General features: G+C 36.1%; 1 protein-coding gene across 2 annotated transcripts; it reads right to left on the reverse strand.

The window, feature by feature from the left end:
• Positions 1 to 1,683: 1,683 nt before the first annotated feature.
• SPC25 (SPC25 component of NDC80 kinetochore complex) lies at positions 1,684 to 11,825 on the reverse strand. Of its 2 annotated transcripts, none has more exons than XM_032355857.1 (7): positions 11,721 to 11,825; positions 10,741 to 10,893; positions 10,581 to 10,646; positions 7,745 to 7,891; positions 7,187 to 7,291; positions 3,712 to 3,810; positions 1,684 to 1,966 (listed from the first exon to the last, which is right to left on the reverse strand). In XM_032355857.1, the coding sequence occupies exons 2-7, from the start codon at positions 10,877 to 10,879 to the stop codon at positions 1,842 to 1,844; spliced, it is 681 nt and encodes a 226-aa protein (XP_032211748.1). In that variant the 5' UTR covers positions 10,880 to 10,893; positions 11,721 to 11,825; the 3' UTR covers positions 1,684 to 1,841. The 2 variants fall into 2 exon arrangements, with proteins under 2 accessions (XP_032211748.1, XP_032211749.1); XM_032355858.1 differs by lacking the exon at positions 11,721 to 11,825 and adding an exon at positions 11,600 to 11,679.
• Positions 11,826 to 14,439: the final 2,614 nt, after the last annotated feature.

Consider the following 14,439-nt stretch of genomic DNA (forward strand, 5'->3'; position numbering starts at 1 on the left):
TTCCTCTACTAAACTACAGTTGTTTCTTCTTTTTCTAGTTCCTTGGGGTGTAATGTTATTTCAACTTTTTTTCTTAATATAAGCATTTACAGCATAAATTTCACTCTGCTGTCTGATTTTGCTGTACTCGATAGGTTTAGGAAATACTGTTTTCTTTCTCATTTGTTTTGACATATTTTGATTTGCTCTTTATTTGGCCCATTGCTTGTGCATTAGTGTGTTCTATATTTACACATTCTTTAATATTAAAAATATAAAATGTAGGTTGTACACACTCCAATCTCTAGGGCAGTTTATTAGCCTTTGTCGCTGCAGAAATAATATCAACCAATGATTCCTAAAAGTGGTCTGGACAATAGGATGGATCAGTGTTAACATTCCCACCAACCCATAGCATTCTTCTCAGATAAATTCTACTGCTACATGATAGTGAGCAGAGCTCTGAGCTAAGTCCTAGACAGGAAAGGCAGCTGAGGGGAAGTGCTCTGAAACTCTCTTCCTACTCTAACTAGATAACTGGCTGGAAAAATACCCCTAGACTTCAGGGAGTGGCAGAAGGAACTGGAGGCATGGAGGCCATTGTTCCATGGCTTTTAGTTGTGCCCAAAATATTCTGAACCAGTATTGTGTTTTTCCATTACAGACAGCATACCTGAATACAACCAACTTCACAAGGAAAGTATAGTGACAAAAATAGAACCTTAGAACAAGTTGACATTTGAACTCTAGTCTCTATTGAAGACTCCAAGATGTCGAACTTATATCCAGACCACAATTAAACAGTATAAATGTTATAAAATGGAAATGCATTGTAAACTTTCTACATTTGGGTTTTCAAAAATATGCCCTTTTTGAGTATCTTAGCAGAATCCTGCCAACCTTCTGAGGTGAAGTTTTGCCCTTCATTTTAACTATAGATTCCTTTCGGTGTGAGAGAAAAGTATTCTTTCCTTTATGAATAATAGTAGATAGTAGTATTTATTTTGCCAAGTACATTTCAAAATTTGCTATCCTTAGGTTGGACCCACATTCCTAATTTTTTATTACTAGTCTGTGGCCTTAAAAAGCTTGGAGGGGTGCTTGGGTGGCTCAGTCGGGTAAGTACCTGCCTTCGGCTGGGGTCACGATCCTAAGGTCTGATCAAGACCCACATCAGGATCCCTGCTACTCTCCCTGCTTGTGCTCTCTTGCTCTCTCTGGCAAATAAATAAATAAAATCTTTTAAAAAAATAAAAAATAAAAAGCTTTGAAACCAATGAGACACAGTGTCAGTTGTACGAATTCTCATTCCCAGGCTAGCCTTAAATTACCCATGCCTGCCATTTAAAAAATATGTACACACACACATACATACATACATACATACATATACGTAGTATACTATCTCTCACTTTAGAAAGGACACATTTGACTTTATAAATTTTATTTCTTAAGATTTTAATTAAAATAATTTTTTTTTTTTTTTTTTTTTTTAAAGATTTTATTTATTTATTTGACAGAGAGAGATCACAAGTAGGCAGAGAGGCAGGCAGAGAGAGAGAGAGAGGAGGAAGCAGGCTCTCCACTGAGCAGAGAGCCCGATGCGGGACTCGATCCCAGGACCCTGAGATCATGACCTGAGCTGAAGGCAGTGGCTTAACCCACTGAGCCACCCAGGCGCCCTAATTAAAATAATTTAAAGAAATATACCACATAGAAATGTTAGAGAAATACAAAAGAATTATAGGCAAATAATGGATAATGAGAATTTCTTTAAAAGAGATACACAATGATAAGAAAAAAAGAGAGATAGATATATAATAGGGAAGAAAAATAAACAGTTTTTATATACTATTCATACATTAATTATAAACCATAGCAGTAAAAGCTTTCCGAACATTGGCAAGAAAAGCCGAGAAATTGTTGGTCTTCCTTACATTCTCTTGGAATTCTGTCAGGCACTCAAGATGAGGAGAACTATCTGACACTAGGAGAAAAAAAAAAGATAATTTGAGTGAGATTTTTTATAGAAGAGAAGTGTTTCTAATTTAGATGCTTTCATCTGATTCAAATCATTTCAATTCCATTTTACTGAGATGCTTTGAGCACAGAACAATAGATACACTTGATTTTCATATCCTAAACTATCTTTTGGACCTGTTCTTTGTTTAATCTCTAAATATTAAAATCTTAAGTACTACAATCTTACTTCAAATGTAAACAGATGGTAGTCAAGGGATTGAGGAGCTTAGTAGTAAAGAACAGAATGCCATTTCCCATCATCTTTCTATACATTATATTTTGACTAAACTATTTTAATAGGTGTGTGTGTTGTTTTTTTAAATGGTTAATCAGTTTTCTCTGTAAACCTTTGGCTTGGCTTTTAGTTTCTGGTCACTACATCAAAAAAGAACAACTTTCAATGCCAGCTTTTAATAACTTATAATTATGGGGAAAATCTAAGCTTTTTTAAGTTTTCATTAGAAAATGTGACTGCTATTCTAAAAGTGGTAATTATAGGGTTTACTAATCACATGAGACACAAGTCATAAGTAATAGCACAGTTCTCACATGTAGTTGCATAAAATGGTACATCTTGGGAGCAAGTCTCCGGTGAGGGTGGTCAAAGGAAAGGAATGATCCCGCTTTCTCTCCCAACAATTTGGGAGAGATTTTTCCAAGAAGAAATTCGACGATGCCAGATTTCTAGCTTTGGTTGAGATTGTTTAGGAAACAAGGACCATGACCATGAGGGAAAGATTAGCAAAGAGCACTAGGGTCAAAATCACACTATAGATTCTATTTTAGTACACTATTAAATACTGTGGTACTATGTAGCAAGAGAGAATATACAATTTGGAGAACACTAAAAACCTAGGTATGTGGTTTTTTTAGTTTGCTTTTTAAAATTTAGCTTTCTTTGAAAGATATTCACTGAGAGAGAAAAAAAAAATCTGTACATGAATTAGATTCCTAAAATAAAGAAATCCCTGAGAATGAGGACCGAGTCACCAGGGTACATCAGGGAGACAACTCAGCAGTTCTCCTGAGTGCTTGTCTGCCGTAAGTGCTTTAAGCTGAGAACACAGGTCTAATGAGCTGAGAACCATTTTCCTGAACTCCAATAAATGAAAAATTACTTTAAAGGGGGCATTAGAAGAATAAAAAAGGAGATAAGTATATTTCCATTCTCTTCTTGTCCCCCTACTATCAATCATATATATTCCCCAGAAATCGATGACCTTCTTTCTGGTCTGCTGGAGAATCAGTAAATGAGCTACATTATCAATGTATGGGATTTTTCAGGAGATGGTAATATTTCTTAAATTGATTTTTGAGAAATAAATGATTACATTCTGATGACTTAGCATTTGCTTTTAAAATCACCTACTTGTATAAATTATAATATTCACATTTACATGGTTATATCCTTTACAGCTTTAGCTTTAAGTTCTTTAAAAGGCTAATTCACACTTGTGTATGAAGTGCAGTGATCTGTGGTCTTGAGGCACTGTGCCATCCTGAAGACAAAGTACATATTAAGGATCCTACATAATAACTATAAATCACTACTATACTCACAGCCTTTAGAAGACAGTATCCCATGAAGCAAGACTGGCAAAAAAGCACCACCTTGTGGGAATTACTTCTGTCATATTACTCTGTATGTGGAATCAGATAACATTTGAGGATGCCACCCTTAAATGCCATTTAAGAGATAGGAATACATACCTTCATACTCCCTGGCTTCGTTTAGGTGGAGGGAAAACATAAATGGGTTCTCAGGATGCTTAGGGTCAATATTAGTGAATATAAACTGTAATTTATCACCTGAAAAGAGAGATTAGATTATTTGGTATGAGAATATTTTATCATGCCAAAGCTTTCCATGGAGATGAGCCTTCTCACCTCTGTCCTTAGTATTTATATGCTAAATACACACACACACACACAAGTAAACCAAGCCTCCAAATGTACAAGTTACAAGTTAGTTTTAAATGAACTATAGTTTAAATATGATTTTAAAAAGCATGAGTAACGAAAGAAAACAACTAATAAATTGGACTTCATCAAAATTAAAAACTTTTGTCTTTCAAAGGGTACTAGCTAGAGAGTAAAAAGATAATCTACAGAATGGGAGAAAATATTTGTAAATCATATCTTTGACATGGATTTAATATACAGGATATATTTTTAAAAACCACAACTGAACAGCCAAAAGAAAAGCAACCCAATTCAAAAATGGACAAAAGGACTTAAATAGATATTTCTCCAAAGAAGAGATACAAACGGTCAGTAAGCACACGGAAAGATGGTCACCACCACTAATCACTGGGGAAATGCAAACCAAAAACCACAGTGAGCTATCGTTTCACACCTACCATTAGAGTTGTAACAAAACAAGAAAAGAAGAGTGTGGATAAAGACATGGAGAAATTAGAACCCTGCTGGTGGGAATAGAAAATGGTGCCCAAGCTGAAGAAAAGTTTGTCAGTTCCTCCAAAAGTTTAAATCGAGAATTACAATAGGACCCAGGGACTCCATTTCAAGGGGTATACTCAAAAGAACTGAAAATAGGGACTCAGGTAACTTTGCCAATGTTTATAGCAGCAGTATTCACAGTAGCCAAAAGGTGATAATAACCATGTGTTCACTGTTACATGACTAGATAAACAAAATACAGTATATACACACAACAGGTCATACAAAAAGTGATGAACTTCTGATATGCATCCAACATGAATGAACCTTAAAAACATGCTAAGTAAAACAATCCAGATGCAAAAGAACAAATACTATACTATTTCACCTATGTGAAATACTTGGAATAGGTAAATTTATGGAGATGGGAAATAGATTAGAGGTTATCAGGGGCTGGGGGAGGAGGAATAAGAAATTATTGCTTAATGAGTATATAATTTCTGTCTGCAGTGATGAAACATTCTGGAAATGTGGTGATGGTTTCACAGCACTATGAATATAATTAATGTCAACAAACTGTATGATAAAAAGAGTTAAAATGCCAAATTCTGGATCATATAGTTTTACCACAATAAAAAATGTATTACTGAACAGATTTAATCTGACCTTTTCTACATAGTAATCCAGTCTTAATGTGTTTTCCAAAAGACATCCAAATGCTCCCAAAAGAGTAAATGCCCATTAGAAATTAAAAATGGCAACCACAAAGTAGAAACTCACATACATTTTAATTTTGCTCTACAGCATAATTAGGAAATCTCATTTTTAAAATGGTTTTAATTACAAAAAGTAATACTCAGAAATTTTGAAAAACATTTCTTACATTTGTATTCAAAATGAAATAATTACATTAGTACACCAGATTTCCTAAAAAATGCTTATTTACTTATTTAAGAGAGGGGTGGGGAAGGGGAGAGGGAGAGAGAATCTTAAGCAGACTGCACTGAGCGGGGAGCACGACACCTGTCACGGGGTTTGATCTCACAACCCTGAGATCATGACCTGAGCCGTAACCAAGAGTCTGTCACTTAGCTGACTATGCCACCGAGGTGCCCCCCTAGTACACCAGATTTTTAAAAGTGTTAATAGTAATGGGAGGGATACATACCAAAGAGAATAAAGACTTCCTAAAATAATGAAGGGTTTAATTTGGGTTCTCTTCTTTAAAAAACATTATTTCCTGACTTTGGGGGCTATGAGAAAGTTCTATTTTTAAATCTAAAATAATTTTAAAGCCTTCTTGTTCAAAAAAGCACCTCAGGATGACAGTAAGTCTCCAATGAATCAAAAATTCAGAGTTGAAATTTGTATTTCCCTCTAATCAAAAGGTTCACATTTTTATTAAAAGCTTATTCTAACAGGTGATGGGCCAGAGAAAAGACTAATAGATATATGAATTGAAAGCCCAGACAAAGAGATATAATTAAGTATACAGAAAAAAGGTTTACCTTTCCAATAATAACCAAAGAAATGCATTTAAAAATAAATGCTCCAATATTTTCTAGTCAACTGCCAAAAAAAATCAAACACAAACAGACTTTAAAAACTATAACTCTGACAAGAAGACAATGAAGTGGGTATTCTATACATTGTAGAGAGTTGTGCACAAAAGAATTAATATGGCAGGCCTGATGCTGTTATCATTAAGACTCTTAAAAAGGCCTGCTTGCAAGATGGTTGTTGGCTAGTGTGTTGCCCACTGCCCCCCAACCACCCCAGGTTTGAAGAGTCACTAGGAGGACTCGTAGGACTCTCCACAGGGTCATACTCAGGGCTATGATTTATTACAGTGAAAGGCTATGGCAAAATCAGCAAAGGGAAAATCATATGGGGTGAAGTCCAGGGAAAACCAGCACAAGCTACACGAGTCTCTGATGGGCTTCCCTGGTAGACAACACTTTATAGGTATTGTCACATTCAGTGCTAAAGGAATTAAGCGCAGTGACTCTGTACTTGATCTTAACTCTGCTGGGTTAAGATTCTTAAAAAATTATGCCTGAAAAAGTGTTTCTTTTAGACTTTGCCCCAGTGCCTTTTGGGGGCTGGTTGTTTTTTTTTTTTTTTTTTTTTTGTATCCTCTCGGCAATAAATCTGAGCCATGAATAGGACTATATGCAGAGCCCTATAAGTCCTTCTAGGGAATCACCAAACCAGACGGTGATCTTGGGGACTGCTAACACAATGAACAGTGCTATAAACTGGCATGTATACTACATACAACAGCTATTAAAATATTTACATGCTTTAACCCAATAATGCTTCTTTGGGAATTCCATGGAAATTATACAAAAGAAATGGAGAAGTCTGTAATCACTGTAGTACTTCTAAAACTGAAACACAGGCAGAATCCAAATATTAAGTTAGAAACAAACCTGTATTAAATGACAGATAAAAGACTGGATAAATTAAGACACATTAGTGGAATGAATTATTATACCACGATTTTAAAATTACCATAGGAAGGCTATAGCAACTGGAAAAATGCTAATCATACAATACCAGTAAGAACAAGGAACAATCATGCCAAATATACATTTATTAAAATACCGGATGATAAATAACCAAGGCATCAGTAATGATGTTAAGATGATGAAAAATTTTTTAATTCTTTCCTATTTTCTAAAAAGTTAATAATGCTGTCATTATTTTCTTTGACAGCATTTTTAAAATTCTCTACTTAAGATATACCTTTCTAATCTCTTATGTTTTACATTAATATACATACCATAAATTTTACGAATTTCTAGTCCAAGTCGATCTTTATATAAATCTGCAGATTTCTGTAGTCTTTTCAACCTCTCTTCATTAGCTTTGTTAGCAGCAGAAATAGCTAAGATTTAAAAAAAAAAAAATACATATATTTGAATATGAAATTTTTTTAGACAAAGAGACTTTACAGCATAAAGAATGTGCCTAATGGTTCCTGGCAGAGAATGTGTGATCAATAACTCTGTTACATGAATTATACTATGCCTTCTCCAGAAAAATCTTATTTAGTGAAATTGTCTCCCTCTCTGCTTAATTAAGCTCCCATATCAATTGCATTATGGTTCTAGTTTTAAGATAAATCAAAAGGACCTTTAAGTAAAACAAGAGAAAATAAAGCCCACTTAGCTAACTTCACACGGCTTCCTTGCCGAAATGAGTAGCTGGCTATGCCCACAAGATATGTTACCCATTTTTAGTAATGAACTGGAGTGAAGGCAGACATACAGAATTGTGAACCATCATCACTCTGAAATTTAGGTTAATGTTTTAAATATGAGTACAACTGGAAACTTACTTTCCTTCTTCTTAGCATATTCCTCCTTAAGATCCTGAATATTTGAGGTCAGTACTTCCAGTTCTTGCTTTTTGTCTTTTATTCTAGCAATCAACCTTAACAAGTTATCTTTTTTTTCTTGAATGACGTTATTCTGCCTGCAGATTTCTGTAAGAAGCACAAAATGTTAGTTAGACTATATATAGTTTGCTCTCCAACATCTATCACAGATAAGGAATACCGACTTTATCATAAGATCAATAATGTTTTGATTGATAAGTGCTTCCTAATGGTTCAAAAATTATAAAAACAGAAAGAAAAAAAATCCTATTCTTTTCTATTTGCATTTGAAAATAAAAGACCCTTGCAGCTTTGCTCTTCAAATAAGTATATAAAGTATAAGTATATAAAAACAACCAAAATCTGGACGATGTTTTTACACAGCACTTTAAAGAAACAGTTCATTCTAATGTTATATTAATGATTTTGGAAGATACCAGAAAAACAGAAAGAAGTGTAAGAGGAGAGGGAGGGAGACAGAGAGGAAGGAAGGATGAAAACTCATTTACATTGGTAATAAACAAAACATCCAGGAATAATCTAGATCAAGAAGTATGTAGGCCCCATAAGAAAAAAAGGGCAAAACCTGTCTGAGACACGTATTTGATTTGACCTGGATATATGGAAAGACATTTTATGCTTCTAAATATTATAAAGATGTCAATATTTCCCAAATTCATTTCTTTTCTTTTAAGATTTTTATTTATTTACTTGACAGACAGAGATCACAAGTAGGCAGAGAGGCAGACAGAGAGAGCAAGGGAAGCAGGCTCCCCGCTGAGCAGAGAGCCCGATGTGGGACTCGATCCCAGGACCCTGGAATCATGACCCAAGCCGAAGGCAGAGGCTTAACCCACTGAGTCACCCAGGCGCCCTCCAAATTCATTTCTATATTTAATGCAGTCCCAATGGAATTTGGAGGGAAGGGAAAAGGAAGATCTAGAAAAGTATTATAAAATTTATCTGATGAATACACAGGTGAGAATAGTTAAGGAAATATGGTAAGAAAAATAATGAGGACAGAGACCGGTCCTATTAAATTTAACATCTGTGATATCGGCACTTTTAATACAATAGTGGGGTACCAGCTGAAGAAATGACATACAGTTTAAACAAAAATAGCATTCCCAAACAAACACTGGTAGATTTAAGAAATTAATATGAAAAATGAAATATAAAATCAAGTGGTAGATGATTCCCCAAACTGTGCTGAAATTCAAAATAAATTCCATATTTATTAAATATTTAAATATAAAATGAAATCTTGCAAAACCTAAAAGACGGTATCTGAATATAAAGTTAGTTCTATGGGGAAAAAGATCTTTTGGGGGCACCTGGGTGGCTCAGCTGTTAAGCATCTGCCTTCGGCTCAGGTCATTATCCCAGGGTCTTGAGATCGAGACCCACATTCAGCTCCCTTCTCAGTAGGAAGCCTATTCTCTCTCTCCCACTCCCCTACTTGTTTCCTCTCTCGCTGTAGATTTAGATTTTTAAAATCTAAAAAAAAAAGAGAAAGAAAGATCTTTTTATTCAAAGGCAAAAAGAAATCAAAGAGAAAGACATACACTAGCTACATAAAAATTAATAAATGGGCAAAAAAACCTTACATTTGATTCAAATAAGCATAAAACTCTACTATATGCTAGGAACTTTCTTCAACACCTTATATTTCTATAAATTTACTTCAACTTCACTATAATACATTTTGAAGGTCTAATTTAAAAGAGGAAAAAGCAGTTGGCTGACTTGCTTAAACCTTTATGTGCTAGGATACAATAAATAGTAAGACAAAGATTCAAACTCAGGACTTGATTTCAAAGACCATGCTTTGAGCACTAAATATTCTCCCCCAATTGTTCTTAATCTAAAGAAGACACAAATATAAATTCCTAAGACAAAAACAGACAAAGGAATAAACATAAGAAATGTAGACTGCAGATGGTTAATAAATATGAAAGACAATTTAATCTAAGTAGTAATCCCAGAAATGCAAATAAAGCAATGACATACCAATTTTCATTTATTACAATGTTTACAAAAATAATAGCTAGTGTTGAGAAGAATGCAAAATATTGGAGTCCTTGTGGCATATTTTTGACATTGCAAAACGAGTCTTAAGAATATTCATGTCCTTTGATTAGTTATTTCATTTTTACAAGTAACCTTAAGAAAACAAGATATGTGAAAGTATTTATACACAAAGAATTGTTTTCAGTATTATTTGTAATGGTGAAAAACTGAAAACATCCTAAATGGCTAATAGATAAGGCAGCTTAGAAAGTAAACACAGGTAAAAGGCCAGAATATAGCCTACCATGGCAAGAACAACAGGAAAAATATGGAGAAAAACAGTCAAGAGTACTAACCCTACCTCCAAAGAACTGAGGAACTCCAGCTTTTCAAACCCTAGCCTATGATTTCCAATGGGAAAACAAATTCATTTTTCAAATAACTGGCATTTACACATCAGCACAGATGAATCTCAGAAGCATACTGTTGAATTTAAAAAAGGAACAAAATACACACAAAAATGCCATTTATATAACATTCAAAAACACAATACTAAATATTGCGTCCTATAATACTATATAATGTTACCTTCTGGAAGGTGTGAGAAAAGTAGATGTGCAAAGTTCTATTTCTTAAGCTGAGTTGTAGGTACACAAATGTTTATTAGTTTTATATATGTGTGTGTATACACACACACACACACACACACAATACATTGTTTTACTGGTATGAGGGATTGCATAAAGAAGTTCAATCTAAAAAAAAATCTCTGTGAACTATAGCTTACGATTTTGATACTCCAAAAACATCTCAACCATTCGTTCTTCTTCCTTTAATTTCACAGACAGCTTTTCTGAAAGAGAAGTTGGAATTGAAGTTTTAATTCAGCTGAAATAACTAAAAAGCAAGAACAACAAAACAGCATGTTACAAGTTAACCTCCGTTACCTGCACATGCTTTGATGGAGTCTTTGTAGGTGTCTCTTAGTCCCACCATCTGACAGGAAGTGTCACTGACACTGCTTTTGAATTTATTCCAAAACTCATTTATGCTTTTATCAAACAGTGCGAGTTCGTCCTCTATCATTTTGGGAGAAAATGCTACAAAACAAATAGAACATCGTATTTCTTATGAGTTACTGAAATCAAACCAGGCTCATCTTCTAATCAATCCTATTTTGGCAGTGTGACCTTTGCTAGAAAGTAGTTAGCAGCTTACTTTTAACTCTAGATATTCCCGGGCAGATCAAGCCACCTGGGACTCAACCACGGTTAAAACTCAAGATTCCAGGAAGGACATCTTTACCTCCTAGGGATCCGTCAGTAGTGTAACTGCACAAGACACTCGCACAGCTCTATGACCTTGGGGAAATGATTCTGACCCCGTTTTCTCACGAGTAAAATTGGTAACTTCTACCCAGCTCTGAGCATTTGAATTCCGGCCTGCATGGCCAGGTCCCACACGGACGGCCCCCTCTCCTAGGAGAAGACCCCACAGGAACCCGGCCTCTCCCTCCCGCTAAGGTCAGGAAAAGTAGCACTCAACAGGCGACGGGAGAGGGAGTTTAGTGGGCTTGGTCCAGGAAAGGTACAAGTCAGCCGCACTCTCTGCGCCTTAGGGGCCTCTTTTGTAAAACAAGGTCCGGTAAGGCGGCAAGCTCCCCCAGTTTTCTGAATCGCTAAAACTCTCCCCCAAACCTAAAACCTTCCCGGACGGGCCACACATCTCTCGTTGGCTGAAACCCGGAACCTTCCAGCCTCACCGCCGCCCACCCCGACGAGTCAACAAACCGTGCATTTCACAGACCTCCTTCCCGAAAATAAATCCCGCGCAGAAACCCACTTTCCCTTAGAGCGACAGGCGGATCCGGAAGCCCTAGATCCCACCTCCCTCATCTTCTCCAGGATGTCTGAGCCCCGCCACCTACCCACAAAAGACCTGAACCAACTCGAGAAAAACCGAGTTTCCAGAACCAAGTCCGGCAGCCGCGCTGACTCTCGTATTTCAAATCTTAGGGCGCCTTGCTCCTCCCGCCCCCGGGGCGTCCATTCGCCTTTGGATTGGCTGATAGCTACGCTTTTCATGAAGGGATTGGTTGATCTAGACCTCCGGTATTCTCGCGAAAGGATAAGGGAGAGTGCATTCTGGGATTTGTAGTTTTTTTTTCCTGAGACACAGCGGACTCTTGGTAAAGTACTGATTAATAGCTCCCGGAGGGACTTGCCCCAGCACAAGGAATTCATCATTTTCAAATAAAGCCTTCTGCAACAAATATAAGTATTGAACTTTAATCGCAGTCTGTTGCCAAATACATTCCCCTTTCTTTAATATTCCCTGTAGCTCAGAGTTAATTTAAAAAAAAAAAATAAATAAAGCTAAGGGCGCCTGGGTGGCTCAGTGGGTTAAAGCCTCTGCCTTCGGCTCAGGTCATGATCCCAGGTGGGATGCAGCCCAGCATCTGGCTCTCCGCTCAGCAGGGAGCCTGCTTCCTCCTCTCTCTCTCTGCCTGCCTCTATGCCTACTTGTGATCTCTATCTGTCAAATAAATAAATAAAGTCTTTAAAAAAAAAATAAAGCTAATAAAAATACCATTGCTTAATCTGTCTCATCATTTAATAACTTTTCATTGGGAAGTGATTGGAACATTACTGTTTGTTGGCTTCTAATATGAACATTTTTTTTTAAAGATTTTATTTATTTATTTGACAGACAGAGATCACAAGTAGGCAGAGAGGCAGGCAGAGAGAGATGAGGAAGCAGGCTCCCTGCTGAGCAGAGAGCCTGATTCGAGGCTGGATCCTAGGACCCTGGGATCATGACCTGAAGGCAGAGGCTTAACCCACTGAGCCACCTAGGCGCCCCTAATATGAACATTTCTTAAGTCTCTGGTTTTGACCATGTGAAACGGAAACAAAGCGCAGTACCTAGTACTGGTATTACTTGCCCCAGCAGAAACTCAATGACACAAAACTCTTTATTGACAAGTTTCTTGGTATCTACACTCTCTGATAGTCTGTGTTGCAGATAAAAGTGAAAAGAAGCAGGGAAGCCAGAAGTAATTCAAGATTTTTAAACTGTGATATTTGTAAGATAGTGATGCTGTTGGCAGAATGGAAATCATCTTCGTGATTGTTTTGGTGTGCTGGGGGAGGGGTGATGCAGGGAGGCAGAGGCAGGAGAGGATATTGTTGGGAGATCCAAGTGTTAATATTCCTTAGGCATGTTACTTCTTTAGTTAATTCAACAGTGGCTAACTGCTCCAACTCTGTAGTAAGACTGCCTGAGTTTGAAATCCAGGCTCCATCATTTACTAAGTTTGATGTTGAGTAAGTTGCTTGGCCTATAGGACCTTAGTTTCCTCATCTGTAAAGTGAAGGTAACAATAATAATAACACCTTCTTCCTCCATATACCAAATCTGAAGACTAAAAGACGTAATAAATGTAAATACCTTAGAAGAGGTCCCTCTAAGTACTCAAAATGGTTTCTTGTTTTTATGATTTTATATCCCACCTATTTCCCATGCAATAGACTGTCATATTAAAACACATATTCTTTCTTAGAACAAAATTCAAGTTGGTAAAGAAATAAGAGAAATTCTTGCAATTGAATACTCACTTTAGCTAAGGCAATGCATATGGCTCCCATTACAAGAAAATCACACTACTTGTTGAATTCTGACCTTAAGGAAAGTTTCATTCTGCTATGTCTGGAAAAGTATAGAATATATTCCTTCCACTCAATCCAAGTTGAATTAGCTAGTTAGGTGTGGTTATTTAGCATTATCCATTTAATAATTTGCCAATATTGCACAAATATAACAACTTCAGTTTCAATATAATGGATACTAAACTTCAAACAGTAGTCTGAAAACATTTTTAGTGATTTCTTTAAGCCATTACTAGTTCAAGATAATAAATTATTTCCCCAGCTTGGAATAATGTTTGGATCATCTCTTTAATGCATTCCTGATAGAATCTGGTAAAACACAACTGATCTATGAGCAAAATGGAAAAAAAGTTTATTAGCAAGACTGTGAGATATTCACCACTGACACAAGGCTACAACTATATCTCTTAGACAAAAATGAACATTTTTCAGCTGATTCATTTTTCTGCCTTCTTTAGCGGATTACTCCTGCTAAGTTGACTCCAATTATTACTGGGGGGAAACATCCAGATAGGCCTCAGAATAGATTCTTATGGTTTACAGAAGATCTCTTCTTTTCTACTCTTCCAGCTTCTCTAACAATATTTTGGAAGTCCTACTAGAATGATACATTGCCATCTTGCAGAACTTCAAACTGGAAGGAGCTAGAACTCTAAGAAAATCATCTAGGATGTTCCTTGAAGACCAGAAAGAGGCACAAACTATTCAACTGGAATTTTCTAAAGAGGATGGACAAGATATAGGGAAGCTGTACTGGTCATGAACTCCAAGTAAATGAAATTGATTCACTATTTGCATCCTTCTTAATAAAGCTGAGGATGAAATAAAAAATAGGAAAAGAACACAGAGGAAATACACTTTAAAGAATGAAAATATAAATGGCTTGTATTATGGAATTAAAATTATGATTTTCATCTCTGACCATGGTGTGTTTGTGAAAATACACAAATGATTATAGGCTGAAAGGTCTTTACTACT

This window comes from Mustela erminea, chromosome 8 (genome assembly GCF_009829155.1).
Source record: "Mustela erminea isolate mMusErm1 chromosome 8, mMusErm1.Pri, whole genome shotgun sequence".
Taxonomy (NCBI): Eukaryota; Metazoa; Chordata; class Mammalia; order Carnivora; family Mustelidae; genus Mustela; species Mustela erminea.